General features: G+C 38.4%; 1 protein-coding gene across 1 annotated transcript in view; it reads right to left on the reverse strand.

The window, feature by feature from the left end:
• USP9X (ubiquitin specific peptidase 9 X-linked) overlaps positions 1-14,518 on the reverse strand; it is a 189,928-nt gene that overhangs the window by 91,712 nt on the left and 83,698 nt on the right. The window contains exons 2-10 of the mRNA XM_026713654.2: positions 13,273-13,526; positions 10,366-10,511; positions 9,717-9,796; positions 9,187-9,299; positions 7,416-7,634; positions 6,664-6,779; positions 2,090-2,341; positions 1,861-1,999; positions 1,095-1,247 (exon numbers count right to left, since the gene is read on the reverse strand). Of these exons, the coding sequence (XP_026569439.1) occupies positions 1,095-1,247; positions 1,861-1,999; positions 2,090-2,341; positions 6,664-6,779; positions 7,416-7,634; positions 9,187-9,299; positions 9,717-9,796; positions 10,366-10,511; positions 13,273-13,368 (1,314 nt within the window). The 5' untranslated portion in view covers positions 13,369-13,526. The remainder of the gene's footprint in view (positions 1-1,094; positions 1,248-1,860; positions 2,000-2,089; positions 2,342-6,663; positions 6,780-7,415; positions 7,635-9,186; positions 9,300-9,716; positions 9,797-10,365; positions 10,512-13,272; positions 13,527-14,518) is intronic.

The raw sequence follows: 14,518 nt of genomic DNA on the forward strand, positions 1-14,518 counted from the left end.
ACTTTAGTCCTGCAGAGCCGTTTGGCCGGATCTGGGTCTGGACAGGGAGCCCCTGGTTCTCCCCATTCACCCCTGGCATTGCATGGTCCACATGGTCCGCCATTTTAGTTTTCTGCCCCTCCAGGCAAAGCAGGCTCGTTCCTAAGTGGAACCTTCTGTCACGGCTTTTCTCTTTAGCCTCTTCGGAGTATGGCCAAGACTCAATTGTCACCTTCGCTGTCCGGGTGGACTTCACCTGGGGACCTCAACTCTACCCAGGAGTCAGAATAGGCGGCTATGCTGGACAGACTGGGGAAACCAATCTTGAAGAGGGTGGCTATTCTGGGCAGAGTGGGGAGCCAGCAGTGGATGGGCAAGGCCATTTAGCCAAGCGGCTGTGGAGCTGGCCATGGCAAGGATGGCTATGCCAGACAGACCGGAGGAGCCAGCCTCCCTGTTTGCAGTCCTGTGAAGGCTTATGTGGAGCCGGGACCTTATTGTTTTGAAGAATTCAAGGAATAACTGTTCTTTTTGTTCACGAGCACCTCTTCTACAGATCTCTTCTGAGCGAAGACTGAGTCAATGCACAGGCAAAAGAGCGTGACCAAAGAATTTATTGACTCGGTCTCCGAGCAGAAGAGCAGAGTTAACCCAGTCCTTGGATTCTCTACTCAGCACACTGGAGAACTTCATATCCAACTTCCTTCATCAATTCCCAATTTTGCCAGAACTTCCCTTCCCCTCAGGCATTGTGGATTTACTGCGCTATATACAATGAACCAGTTCCCTATTGTAATTGTCTCAACAATAAGGAACATAATCCAAGCATAGCATCTTCCACAGCCTCTTCTGTCCCTGATCTTTCCAGAGCCTGCCTTCCTAAACAAATGGTTGTATATTGAGGACTACCTGTACTGAACAATTTGAACTAGAGCTACTATTAAAAATACTTGCAGTTTATTTGAAACTTTGAAAAGAGTTAATTTTTTTGCACCCTTGTAAAGGGATAGGACAATGTTTCAGAGATGAAAGAATTAATATTGTAGTACAACAGACAGACAAAATGTGGCCACACAAAATTGGTCTCACTCAAGAGGATAGTATTTAATTCTTACCTGGGCAGCCCAAATGTTGTCAAGATCTTGCAAGGTTAAGGCCTTTTCTTTGATGACAAAACGAAGAATTTTCTCTAACTTTTCTACATACTGAGGTTGATGTAGACTATCTCTCAACACAATTGATAAAATGTTGTTTTGCTGGATCCATTCCTAAACAGAACATGAATGTGTTAGATACAATTAAAATACATACATATTTCCCTTTTGTTTCATTTTAGATGAGTAAAGCAATGCATTATAAAACTCTTGGGGAGAGAACCACAATTTGAAAAAGGAATACTAATAATATTCATCAACTTTTTCTTCCTAGAACAAGCATATTCAATTGACTATTTCAGATTTCACAATGACTATGTACAGTATAATTTTGCTATGTAAGCATGTAGTAAGATATAATGTGAATTGGATTAGCTTTACCCTTGATATTCTGGAAGCCTCTTGAGATCTGGTTATGTCCACCAAGTCTGAGGGGTCCAGGGAACTGGAGACATGTTTACATGCCTCCATTATTGAGGTATATTCATTCTTCTCTCTCCCTTACCCCCTCTCTTTCTCTCTTTGGGTTTCTACATATTTTCCTTTTAATTAACTTTTAACTTTTTAATGACTTTCATATTTTTAAATGTAATGTTTTTATTTAATTATTGTGCACTACCAAGAGTCACTTCTCATGAGATGGGTGGCTATATAAATTTGATAAAGTAAATAAATTCATGCATATTCTTTAAACAGTTACCCACTGAATTAAAGCAAATAAGCTTACTGCCATTCTTTCTGCTGTAAGCCATTCTTCCTCTTCAGGATTGCCATGTCGATGGGTATAATATGACACACTGGATATCACTTTGTTAACTTCATTTAGTGCATTCATTTTTCCATTGAAAGATGAAATTTGTAATAATCTATGAAGCAATGTTAAAATAACATTTAAGGGAACCAGAAAAAGATAACTCAACTCCTAAAAAGCGTTAGCGCAACTAAAGAGATCTTACCTAAGTATCATTTTTAATCTAAATATTTCTAAGTTTTTAACTGTTTCCTCTTGTCCTGGAACTCTTGAGGCTAAGTTCTTCAGAGATTTTATTATCATTGACAAAGCATCATTTTTGGCTTCATTCTTAGCTTCTTTCTTCAGTTCATCATCAGTTAAGTTCTCTAAAAACTGTGGAACCATTTCTATAATTGGAAGGAAGTATTTCTTCACTGTATGCAGTGTTAAAAACTCATAGCATTGTCCAAATGGTCTGAAAGAAAGATATCAATGTAAAGGAAAAACTAGTTTTAAGTAGTAAACAGCCATATTTATAACTCTTTTCACAAAAATTAATCAAAGCAAAATTTACTATGACTGATTGAAAAATAAACTATTTAAGCCCTCTTAATGGACTGACTTGCTGTGTATAAAATATGAATTGGATTTACAACTTCAGGGTAAATCTGATTGATTACAATCTTAATACAGGTAACTACTGTAACCCAAGTTTTAAAAAGTAAAACAGCAAGAAGCTCTGTATCCAATGGCAAGTATTGGACGAAGCCTAAAGATTGAAGTTAGGAAACAGGTGGGAAGCTGTTTATGATCTCTTCTGTAGAGATAATCCACAATGTTTCTGCTATGTAATGATGAAATGTCCAAAGAAAATAGAAAAGATACAGACTAAACTAATATGTGTACAATGTATAATCTCTGGAGGGGCACGTTCCATGAGGTGAAGTGGTGCTAACGCCATCTGCATCTACTGCATCTATGGAGCAGAAGGCTTTTGTAGTGCTAGTTCTTGTAATATTTATACTGTCTTTGCCCCTATCTTGTTACAACAACTTTGGTGCCGATGTAAGCCACCTGCTTGGAGTTAGTGGTAATAGAACTTCTACAATAACTCCAAGTAACTTTGGAAAGTTTGAAACTATGAACTTCATTTTAGGATATGTCAAGGCATTCAACATTGAATGAAACCTGAAATCAATTGGTTACAGCATATCACACAAGTTCAAATCCATGGCTATATCTAGATTCTGTTCCCAGGAAAACATGGAAAAAACTAAGCAATTTTGGAAGTCAGCACAGGGAATCCCAGGGCAAAAGTCACTTAAGAGTTCTGGGGTGGCACAATCTTCCCCACAATCAGAACACTTTGGAAAAAGAGTATCAAGGCTATATGACTAAGGAGCCTAAAAGTGAAATGAAAAAGGAAATGTCAATGGCATTAAATTTTTAAGAATGTAAAATGAAGAACAAAGAAATGGAGAAGGAAAGCCAGGAGTGGACAAATCACAAAGCCACCAATATGACAGAAAATAAATTAGTCTATTTTTAGCAAGACAGTATTATTATACTGTACAGCATAGGTGAGAGAGTGGGATTTTAATCTTTTCATCTCCACTAAAGAATTTTCAGGATGCTAGACCATATAAATTATAAATATATAAACCCATATAAATTCATCACTGTGATGGGTTGCATACTATGGAAGAATGAAACTGAAGTTATTCTTCTGTGGCATCCATCCATCACAATGAAGAGTTTAAATAAGTCAATTGTCACTCTGATGTTCACTTTTGGGGAGTAGAAAAAATAGAACTTTCAGCAATGATTTTGATAACATCTAATTAAGAAAATGTCAGTAACAAAAATTATTTTCTGTACCCAAGATAAATATTTTTTATCAAAGGCATTCTATTAAGCTTAAATGAATATTTAATTAGTGTTTATTTTTTTGTGTAATAAAACTAATTTTAAATATATTTTGAGAATTAATGTAAAAGTTAAACTCTACACTACAGAAAGCTATAAAAACCTTTGGATTATTGCACATGCTGTACATGGGGCTATCTTTGAAGAGTGTTTGGAAGCTACAACTGGTCCAGAACACAGCAGTGTGGACAGTTTGGGAAGCTCATAAGGTGGCACATATAACACCCAAGTTATGCGAGCTACACTGGCTGCCGATATGCTTCCTGGTACAATTAAAGTTTATTATTTTTAAAGCTCTTTATGACATTGGCCCAGAATATCTGTGGAACAATCTTTCCCTAATGGGATTGGCCTGCCTCACTTGTGCTGGTAGAAGGCGCCTACTGTAGATCCCATCATTTTGGCTGGTGGGATCCAGGAGAAGAATTGTTTCTGCCACAGCTCCTGACCTTTGGAACATCTTGCCACAGAAGGTAAGATCCCCCACTTTAGTCTTCAGGAAATGCCTTAAAACCTGGCTATGCTGGCTGGCATGGAGTCCTGAAAGAGAAGTTGTTAGCTCGAGATGGTTGCTACATTAACAGAAGGCATCCCATCTCTGCCCTCCAAATCCTTGTTTTTTAATCCATTCTTATATTTATAATTGTTGAATATTTTATTTTGATATAAGCTGCTCAATGACCTGAACCACGAAATGGGCAGCAAATAAATTTGATAAATATAAATATTTATATCTGCAGTAATGTCAATACATCAATATAGGCAACATTTTGAAAGGGAAAAAGTCCTCCATGTTTCAAGCTCAGAACTGTTACCACAATGTGCTTGTCAGGCTCAGAGAAAGCTGGAGTATCCTCGCCAAAGATCTTGCCTGTCAGCCGATCAACCTGCCTGCCCCGCGTGCCTTTGCTCCGCTTTGGCCGAGCCCGGCTGCTTGCTTGAGGGTCTCCCTGCTCATACGTGCCCTCCTGGCCCCACCACAGCTGGCAGGGAGGGTCGCAAGAGGAGAAAGAAGAGGGTAGTCTTCGGGGAAACTTCTGTCATGGCTTGCGCTCGTTCTTCAGCCAGCCCAGATTTCCAAAAAGTTGCCAAGAAGAAAAAAAAATGAGTAGCAAAGAGCCCTAAGGAGAGCTCGCTGGCTTGGCCCAACCTCGCCTTAGAGGGAGGGAGGGAGAGAGAGAGAGAGAGAGAGAAGAGACAGAGGGGGGAGGGATAGAAATAGACAGAGATACAGACACACACACACAGACATAGAGAGAGAGACACTCATAGATACAGAGAGGAGAGAGAGATAGAGACAGAGACAGAGAGGGATAGAGAGTGACAGAGAGACACAGAGAGGGGGGAGATAGAGATGGGGGGAAAGAGAGACATAGAGAGACACAGAGAGAGGGGGCAGAGAGAGGGAGACAGAGATACAGAGAGGGGGAGAGGAGAGAGACATAGAGAGATACAGAGAGAGGGGGAGAAAGAGGGAGAGACAGACATAGGGAGAGAGATACAGAGGGGGAGAGATACAGAGGGAGGGGAGAGGGTTTTGTGGTTCCCGTTGTTTTTTAACAACCAGTTATCTGTCCTAATGACCGGTTGAGTAGGTGTGGCTGGGGGTGTCATGTGACTGGGTGGGGGTGAGTGATGTCGAGTTGGCTAGGTTTTGTGACTCCCGGTATTTTCTTTTCTGTGTGAAACTGGCTCTTTGAATGTTTAAGGTTGTAGAACTCTGCCCAAAGCAAAGTTTACTGCACAATTCTACTTGCTTAATTAAAATGAAAAGAAATATCAAAGTCTTTCTACAAACTAATGTAAAGGTTTTCCTTCTCCAGTCATGTCCGACTCTAGAGGGTGGTGCCCATCTCAGTTTCTTAGCTGAAGGAGTCAGCACTGTCCAAAGACATTTTCGTGGTCATATGGCCAGCATGACTATATGGCAAGTTGCATAAATGTTGTTGCCTTCCCACCAAAGTGGTACCTATTTATCTACTCACATTAGTATGCTTTCAAACTGCTAGGTGGGCAGGAGCTGGGCTAAATAACAGGAGCTCACCCCATCATGCAGCAGGACTCGAACTTGGGCTGTCAGCTTTCTAACTGATAAGCTCAGTGTCTTTAACCACCAAGCCATCACACTCCATACACTAATGTAGTTTGTACATTAAGGAACTTTAAATCACTAAAGCTCCTAGATAGCAAGAATTAGAATAAAGAGATTAAAAAAATAAGAAGTTGATTAATTTTGTCAAACAAACTAAATACAGTGCATTTAGATCAGAATTACAAAATAAGGTTCTCTTCATTTTGCAGTACAATACATATAATTTTTGTTTTAAGTAGTATCAATTGCAACACAAACTTTTTCATATACTATCAAAGACTTAAAAGAGTTCAAAATTTTAAATGTAACATTAGGGCTGACAAATAAGATTCAGAGTATTTTAGGAGTGCGTGCAATTTATAGTTTAGCAATCTGAATTGTAGCCATCAATGACTGTATTTTAAAAAAAATCTTTAATTGAGACAATCTGATATGAACAATCTCTAAATTACCTCTTTTGCAGTAAAAAACTATTTTTGACAGCAAATGGGAATAGATTAAAAAAAACAGGTGTTCTGATTAGTTAAGAGAAGAAATGTTTTCTACTGGAGCAAATCCACTATTGGTTATAAACTACCTTCCAAGTTTACTTTTTAATATTATGTATTCTCATGTTCTTATATTTCAGAACTGTGCAATCTTCTTTGCATTTTGAGAAGTGTGGAAACATGTGCATATAATAGTAACTTTATCATAAAATATACAGAAAAGTGATTTGAATTAAAATGAGTTACTGTTGTTCAATGACAAATTCCAAACACTTCCTTAGAAGAACTTACTTGATGAGAGCTGCAATAATCTGAACATTCAGTGCTGATCCACTCATAAAACGATCATGTAGAATTTGAAACCCATTTAAGGTGCCAAACTTGTTGATGAGATCTACTAGCCAACCCTAAAAAACAATGTTTTCTCCTTTACAAGTAATTTCTATCATCAAAACATGTATTTACATCACAGACGTTGCTCAACATATTTGATTGAAATTGGATGCCAGTATCTTTAAATTATTGTTCTTTTACCTTTACCTATCCTTTAAACTTTATTGAAATTTGAAAAATTATATCACCTGAAACCCAGTCTTTAATTATGACATTCAAAGGCAGAATAAGTATTTTATTTTTGTCAGAAACAAAGGCAGAATGATTATCTTTAAAAATCTATTTATGTTAGGTTCCATAATCTAATTTAGCTAAAATAAATTTATTAAATTGCATTAATAACAAAAATTCAAGCATTCAAGTGTTTTGTCCACAATCACTTTTATTCAATTTAATACTCTGAAAAAGTACTACTTGCGGTATAAAGGGAAGCTGAATTATCAAAATTGTCAATATCATTATTTAAATATCAGACTGAAATCATATTCTAAAAACCCTCTGCATAGGCTTCTGTTGAAATAAATGCACAAATTCTAGTTTTTCTGACTCAAATAATAAACCAAAAGAAATCGAGTTTCTGTAGTTTTCCCTTATCTCTGGAAATTACTTTTCAGAGATTTCACCTATAGTTCCAATTTCAATCAGCATACCTTTGGTGACCGTGGGTCTGGAGGACGAGCATAAAGTTCATCTTCAGCTAGCTGAGCTCCAGCAGGAACAGTTTCTGAGGGACGTGTACCATTATAAAGATGGAATTTGCAATGAGGATTTAAGGCCATTGCAAGAAGTTCAAGAAGAGGAAACCAATCTTGGGCCAGCTTTGCCACACAAAGTTCAACAAGGCGATGGGTGTTGTTAATGATACATCTCTATTTAAAAGAAAATGATTTTAGATATGCTGCCTTGTATTCAAATTCTGCCACTAATCTTATTACAGTAATAAACACAATGCTATAGTGCAATGTGTTTTAGATTTAGACTAACAATTACCAAACTCATGGGTTCCTGAGGAACTGCAGAATTTTTACAAGGGATCTGTGACACGCACCAAACATGGCAAATAAAACAAAACACAGTCACACTGCTCTTCTTTTCATAACCACTGACCAAATAATATTCCACTGCCTAGGTAGAAAATTGTAAACAAAAATACCAGCAGATCAAAGGCAACCCTTTGATGACACTTCTCTTCCATCTGGCATAGACAGTGTATGCATTTTCTCATTAATGGCACTGTTCCTGCATGTCATAGTCAGCTATGACTCAGAGGAACTTGCTAAGTGAAGCCTGTGAAAGCTTTGAGTATACAATGACATGAGGCTGGTATACTCAGCAATCACCAGAATCAGCTGTGCCCCCTCCTATAGGATGAGGAACTGGAAAAACCATCCAGACCTAGAATGCACTTTTTGCAATGGAGGAAACTTGACTTCTCTTGTTGAGAAAAACCGCAATGGTACTCAGAAGTCTGTGACCTGAGCTCAAACCTGTGGAAAATCTGCTCCTTGGGACTCCAACTAGCTGATTACCTACCTATGATATCGAAGCCCTTGTACTCTGCCCAATGATGCTTCTGTCTCTTGCTTTGGACTCTGATTACTGAAAACTTTACCATCAAATTTCCAAAGATCTGGGGGACTGCTCAAATATGACCGTGATAGCAAAATTTTCTGTCTGCCGCTGCCTGTATTTGAGCCATTTGAAGCAGATTTCCCCAACCTTTCCAGCTTTGTGGCTCAGTGGCCGGTGGTGGTGGAGGAATGGCTCCTTGTGAGCAGTGGGCAAGTGTGCACACACAGCTCCATTTGTGCGAACAGCAGGCACATGCTATAGGCACATGCTGTATGCACATGCGCTCGACTGCTACTTATGCAAGTGGGAGTGTACACTCTCACCCACTACGTCCGCGGCCTGGTTCTGAACAGCTCAAGGGTCAGTAGTGGGCCATAGCCAGGGGGTTGGAGATCCCTGATTTAAAGCAAAGTCTGCAAGCAAATTCCTTTATGTATATCTGTGCATCTATTCTGGGTCAGGATCTTGCATTGCGCCTACCTGCTATCCTGTAAACTTCTTATAAATGTCCTCACTTTGGCACAGCTGTTCTCTATGAGCTCCTGCTGTTCTCTCTGTCTTTCACACAGCTACCCAGGTATCCTATAATGACTCTCTGTGCATGTTACATCCCATATTTTCCTTCTGTATGTTTTCATATCACATCGTCAATCCATATACACATACAACATGTATACAATACTATCATAAAAAAGCTACAAAAAGTTTAATATTAAAAGTATTTCCCTATTCAAAAATTTGGTAATTATTGGTTTAAAAAGCCAGGGGGCTTGGGAAATTAAATCTCCTTTCTTAGCACACTGGATTGGCTTATTATCATATATTTATGAATAGGTAACTCCAACTTACATGAATTTCAAATTTCCAGCCACTCACTGCCTCATCTGTAAGTATTTTTGTGAAAGAAATTGTTAACCCATCTCGGAAAAATCGCTGACATGCCTCACTTTTAACATCAAGACCTGTGTAAAAAACAATAAAATTATTTCTATGGAAATTCAATCCTCAAAACATGTTGAATGACAACAGATCATTCAAAATCTAACCCTTTAAAACCCTTATTAGAACACTTTGTAGCCTTAAGTATCTATAAAAATGGAATAAAAGTGTTAGTTTCTTTAGTAAATCTAAAATATACTATTTTTAATGTGAAAAATCGGAAAACTTGGAAGAAAAAATAATCAAAGAGTAATAGTTGAGGATGGAAAGTAGACTTATGAAAACTAAATGTTTTTGAAGGGTTACAAAAGAAACAGGAATGAATAGGCATTAAGGTAGTGTCTATTTAAGACTATTACCAATTCATACAGGTAAACCATTTTAACATGTAGCCAGGAATATTAATTGTATCAATTTTTCTTAATGTTTTTTCAGCTTACCCTTTTTACTAAGCTCAATAGCAGCTTCTAGAAGAACTTCTAACTCTCCCTTGGGTAACACAGGAACAACCCATCGAGGTCTAGGAAAACATAAGAACATAATTTTACATTACATCTAGGTTTTCCTCATTCATGTGTCCCAAGTACATGGGCTGTCAATTCCTCACTCATGAATCCCAAATACATTGAGTCATAAATTCAGAAACACTTAGAAAAACTCTGCCATAATTTGATATTGTTCTTTGTAAACAATTCAAGTTTTATGTGCACTCCAAGTTTAGCAACTGAGTTCTGCTCCAACGAAGTGAATACATAACTGAGAGAATATAGATGCTGTGAAGATCATTGGGTTTCTGTCATTTCATTCAAATAAGTTCTCATACAGCTACGCATTACTCTTATTTCAGCATGCATTGTTGTCATGAATATAAAATTTGGTCATAAATGTACACATTGTTGGAAAGTTTTTTTTTTACTGTTTGTCATATTTCAAATAATCAATAGCCAAGGTAGTTGGTAAACAAGAAGTGGATGTATTTGTTTAAAAGCTACAAAATACATAGCTTTAAATATATATCCAAAATGCCAACAGAAGTTAACCGTACAACTGTTAAAACTTTTGAAAATTACAAAAATATTTTTAAAAAACCTGTTGATCATGTCATCCAATTTTGCCAAATCAGTGTGTGGAAATGCAGGCTCTTCATCTTCAAGTTGTGGTGGGGCATCACCTTGACCCTGTTCATCAGGGGGAGTAGCTGGGGAATTCTCATTTGAAGAATCAGGTGAAGAAGTCTGAAATGGAAGCTATAGAGTTCTATGAACTATTCAAATTCCATTGTTTTTGTTTATAGATTCATATGATCATTTAAACATGACTAAACATTGAGATTCTGGAAAAGCTAGGAAGGTTGATTACTGTTTTCTTCTTAATTTTTTATATTCAAGATTGCATTAAAACCTAACCATGTGGTAATACTTCAAACTGTGGTCAATGACAGACCTACTTATTCTTCCTACAACCATATGAATACATATACCACTCTCATTCCACTGCAACAAGTAGTGTTTATTTTGACTTCATTTATCCCAAGCTTTTGTTTTATAACTTTTGACTGCCATAATAGTATCCAGATATATTATTTTTTCTTTTTGCAAGATACTAAATTTGTTATTTAAAACAGTATTTCTTTCCAAAATCAATGGAATTTTAATACAATACCTTTTTCTAATATTGATTGCTGAAGAATATAGTCATTTTAGGGTCTATTTAGGTTCATTTCTAACAAATGAAATAGCACTTGTGCTATCTACACAAAAGAAATCTTTGATAAAGCTTAGGTTCAGACTCTCATGTATCTAAATACTTTGCATGCCAAGCAAGTGTCCAGGTGAACAAAAAATTATACCATCTACAACTGTTTCTCTCTTAAGCCCTGCAGATTGCCTCATTGTTTCTTGTATGATTTATAGTGTTTACCTTAGCTCAATTATTTCTCTGTTAGCATAAAACAGGAGTGTCAAGCTCAAGGCCCACGGGCTGTATTTGGCCTACAGGGTACTTAGATTTGGCTCATGGGGCTGCCCTGGAAACAGCAAAGGACCGGCCCGCAGTGCCTAGGCCAGTGAAAAGAGAGCTCAAAAGGCCATGCGCAGTTCCCCGAAGTTGTTTTCTCTGCCAGCGCAGGAGGCAGTTGTGGCCAAAAACAGGGCCCGGGGTGCCTGTGCTGGCAGAGAGCTGCAGGAGGCTGTTGCTGCCAAAAATGGAACTTGGGGCGGTGGTGGTGCGTAGCCCCCGAGCTTTGTTTTCATTAGCAGAGGGCTGCAGGAGACCATCGAGGTAAAAAATGAGGCCAAGGGAGGCTGCGCCCCCCCCAAACTCAGTTTTCACTGGCACAGAGCTAGCAAAGCAAACAAAAAGCAAAACAAAACAAAAGGAGAAATGGTTCCCCTTTTTGCATTTGAGCATCCAAGAAGGGATAGGAAAGGAGTAAGGGAAAGAAGAAAGACAAAGAAAAAGAAGGAAAGAGAGCAAGGAGGGAAAAAGAAGGAAAGAGGGAAAGGAAGGAAGATTATAATGAGAGGGAGGGAGGGTCTGAAGGAAGCACTTGGCCACCAGCAGCCCTGCTGCTCTTTCACCATCCCTTTGTCTTTGCCTCCTGACCTCTCCTGGTGGTCTCCCATTTTATCGCTGAGGTTGCTTTGGATACATAGCCGGATCTCCTTGTGTGGAGGGGGAGTGGGCCTCCCTCTGACCCACACTCTTTGCCTCCTGCACACACTATGAACAACCTGGCCAAGAATAGGGAGAACAGCAGTAGCAGCCTCGAAGAGAAGGTCAGCGCAGCTGGGCACCCCCTCTGGTAAGCGGGGCTGGACTGGGCTGGGCTGTGGGGTCCCAGTGACCTGGGAGATCAAGGGCCAGGCTGGGCACTTGCCCTCCAATGCCTAGTACTATGGACAGTGTGCACCATTGTCCGGGGGTCCTCTGCGTGGCCTGAGAGGGATGGCAAGGCTCTTCTGGAGGACAACTGTTTGGCACAATAACTGGTCTTGCCTTCCTCCACTGGAGATAATGGATTCTCCCACAGCCCCGCCTGGGCCACCACAGGTTCCCCCCAACACGAGTGATGTTGAGCTGGTCATGCCCCCCACCACACCCCTCCCCCCAGGTCAAACACAATCCTGATGTGGCCCTCAATTAAATTAAGTTTGACACCCCTGGTATAGAAGCATTCATATTGTCAGAAATGCTAACAATCTTCCCAGTCCACTAAATGCGTTACTTTTACTGTAACACAGTTACCCTTCTTATAGAGCAAGTTTGATTACATTATACTGAACAATTAAAATGCATATCTATTCTCATTTTGGCAGTGAACAAAGCAGAGTCATAGAAAAGAGAAACATTTAATTAGCAAATCCAATCAGAACTTCTGGAGCCTAGTTTATTGGGTATTTTAATTTGTAAATATTTTTTAAAAATAAATCACATTGAGATAGTTCTCACTTATCAAACTTTATCAGGACTAGGAACTCCATTGATAAATGACATGGTCATAATGATGTCATATCACTGCATCAACTTATGACAACATTTCTAGGAATCCTAGTTGCTGTAATTAGGCCAATCCTTGCAGATACAGCCTCCCACAGATACACAATTACGATCTGTGATTTCCTGACAGCTTTCCCATTGACTTTATCAGAAGCCAGCAGTAAAGGTTGGACATGGAAATCATGTGATCACAGGACACTGCAACATTGTAACTGCAAGCCAGTTGCCAAAGGTCCAAATCACTATATGACCCAGGCAAGCTACGATGGCCACAACTATTAGGACCTGTTGTTATGTCCCACACATTTAGCACTTAACATTTAGAACAGTTGCTGAATGGACATTAAGCAAGGATTATCTATAGTTGCAGCCAACAGTGGCCCCAATTACCAATTTTGAATTTCATATAACAGCAAGAATTGTAAAAGAACTAATTAAAACTTTCGACTGTTATATTCAGGTGAAAGCACGTACATTGCAAAGACATATTTAATATACCTGATTCTGCTGGATAGGAGGCTGAGACTGTCCATCAGGAGCCTGTCCCTGACTGTCATTCCCTCCTACTGGAGAGCCACGAGTCGTGGCTGTCATACTCGAAACAGGGCAGATTTTTGCAATTTTGTCTGCTTATGTAGTTGTTGAGAGAGAAAAACTTATAGTCCGCTTAATAAAGTTGAAGTACCAGCGTAGATCTGTTTTAAAAAGCTCCAATTCAAGAACAAGCCATCTTGCAGAGACCATTGCATAATCTGAAAGATAATTCAATATATAATGAATTATTTTAAATATTATCCTGAAGATATAAAAATGTCATTTGAGGAAAAACATTCTCTTTATTTCTTATAAATCCAACAAGAGTCCAAAATAATCAAGGAAATACTATATTTCTCCAGAATTAAACAATTAGAATAAATGAATTTACTCCATAAGATTCAATTTCATGACCCAACCATCTTTCTTCTCTCTTGTGTGTTTTAGATTTCAGGAAAACATCATTTGGCATTGTAAAAATAATACTGTATAATCACAGAGCATTTAGAAATGTTAATCTATGTCCAATACTGGGTTAGTTTTAAATAGTGGTTCCCTATTGATTCTCTTGATAAGATTCTATTTCAATATGTAAGTAAAATATATGTGTCCAGCCAACCTCAGCTGATCTAAAATGTTAACGAGGACCATCAGAAAATATTAGGACTGTATGGTAAACTCAGAAGTCAAAACAAAACAAAAAAACTCAGAAGCAATAGCAAATCCCTTATATACTTTTGCTAAGACAATTCCACAGATGTATCCAAACAAATCACAGGAGACTACCTTAACTTGAAGGAGACTTTGACATGTAGAATACAGGTAGCCCTTGACTTAGGACAAATATCCCCAGAGCTACTTATGATCCAGATTCAAAGTTCCGACAACTGTCCCCAGGGTCATATAACTGCAATTCAGCACGGCAACTGTACATGAAAGTCAGTTGCCAAGATTTGAGCAAACCAAATAGTTTAAGTTTACTAGAAGGATTTAAAATAGACACTAGACTGCGCTAAAGCGTATTCAAAGTCTCTTCAATGACATAATCCTTTTCCTATATATGCTTCAAGGTATCAAAATAAGATAGAGTATGGCACATTAGAATTGTTTAATAAGTATTTTATTTGAACTGGTATACACCAATCTATAGAATGGCGAAAACTAAACATTCTGATGTTTACAACATATTTTGAGCCCTATTCACTTGTTC

The sequence above is a fragment of the Pseudonaja textilis genome, chromosome 7 (genome assembly GCF_049901715.1).
Source record: "Pseudonaja textilis isolate UNSWEBS1 chromosome 7, rPseTex1.2, whole genome shotgun sequence".
In the NCBI taxonomy this organism is placed as follows: Eukaryota; Metazoa; Chordata; class Lepidosauria; order Squamata; family Elapidae; genus Pseudonaja; species Pseudonaja textilis.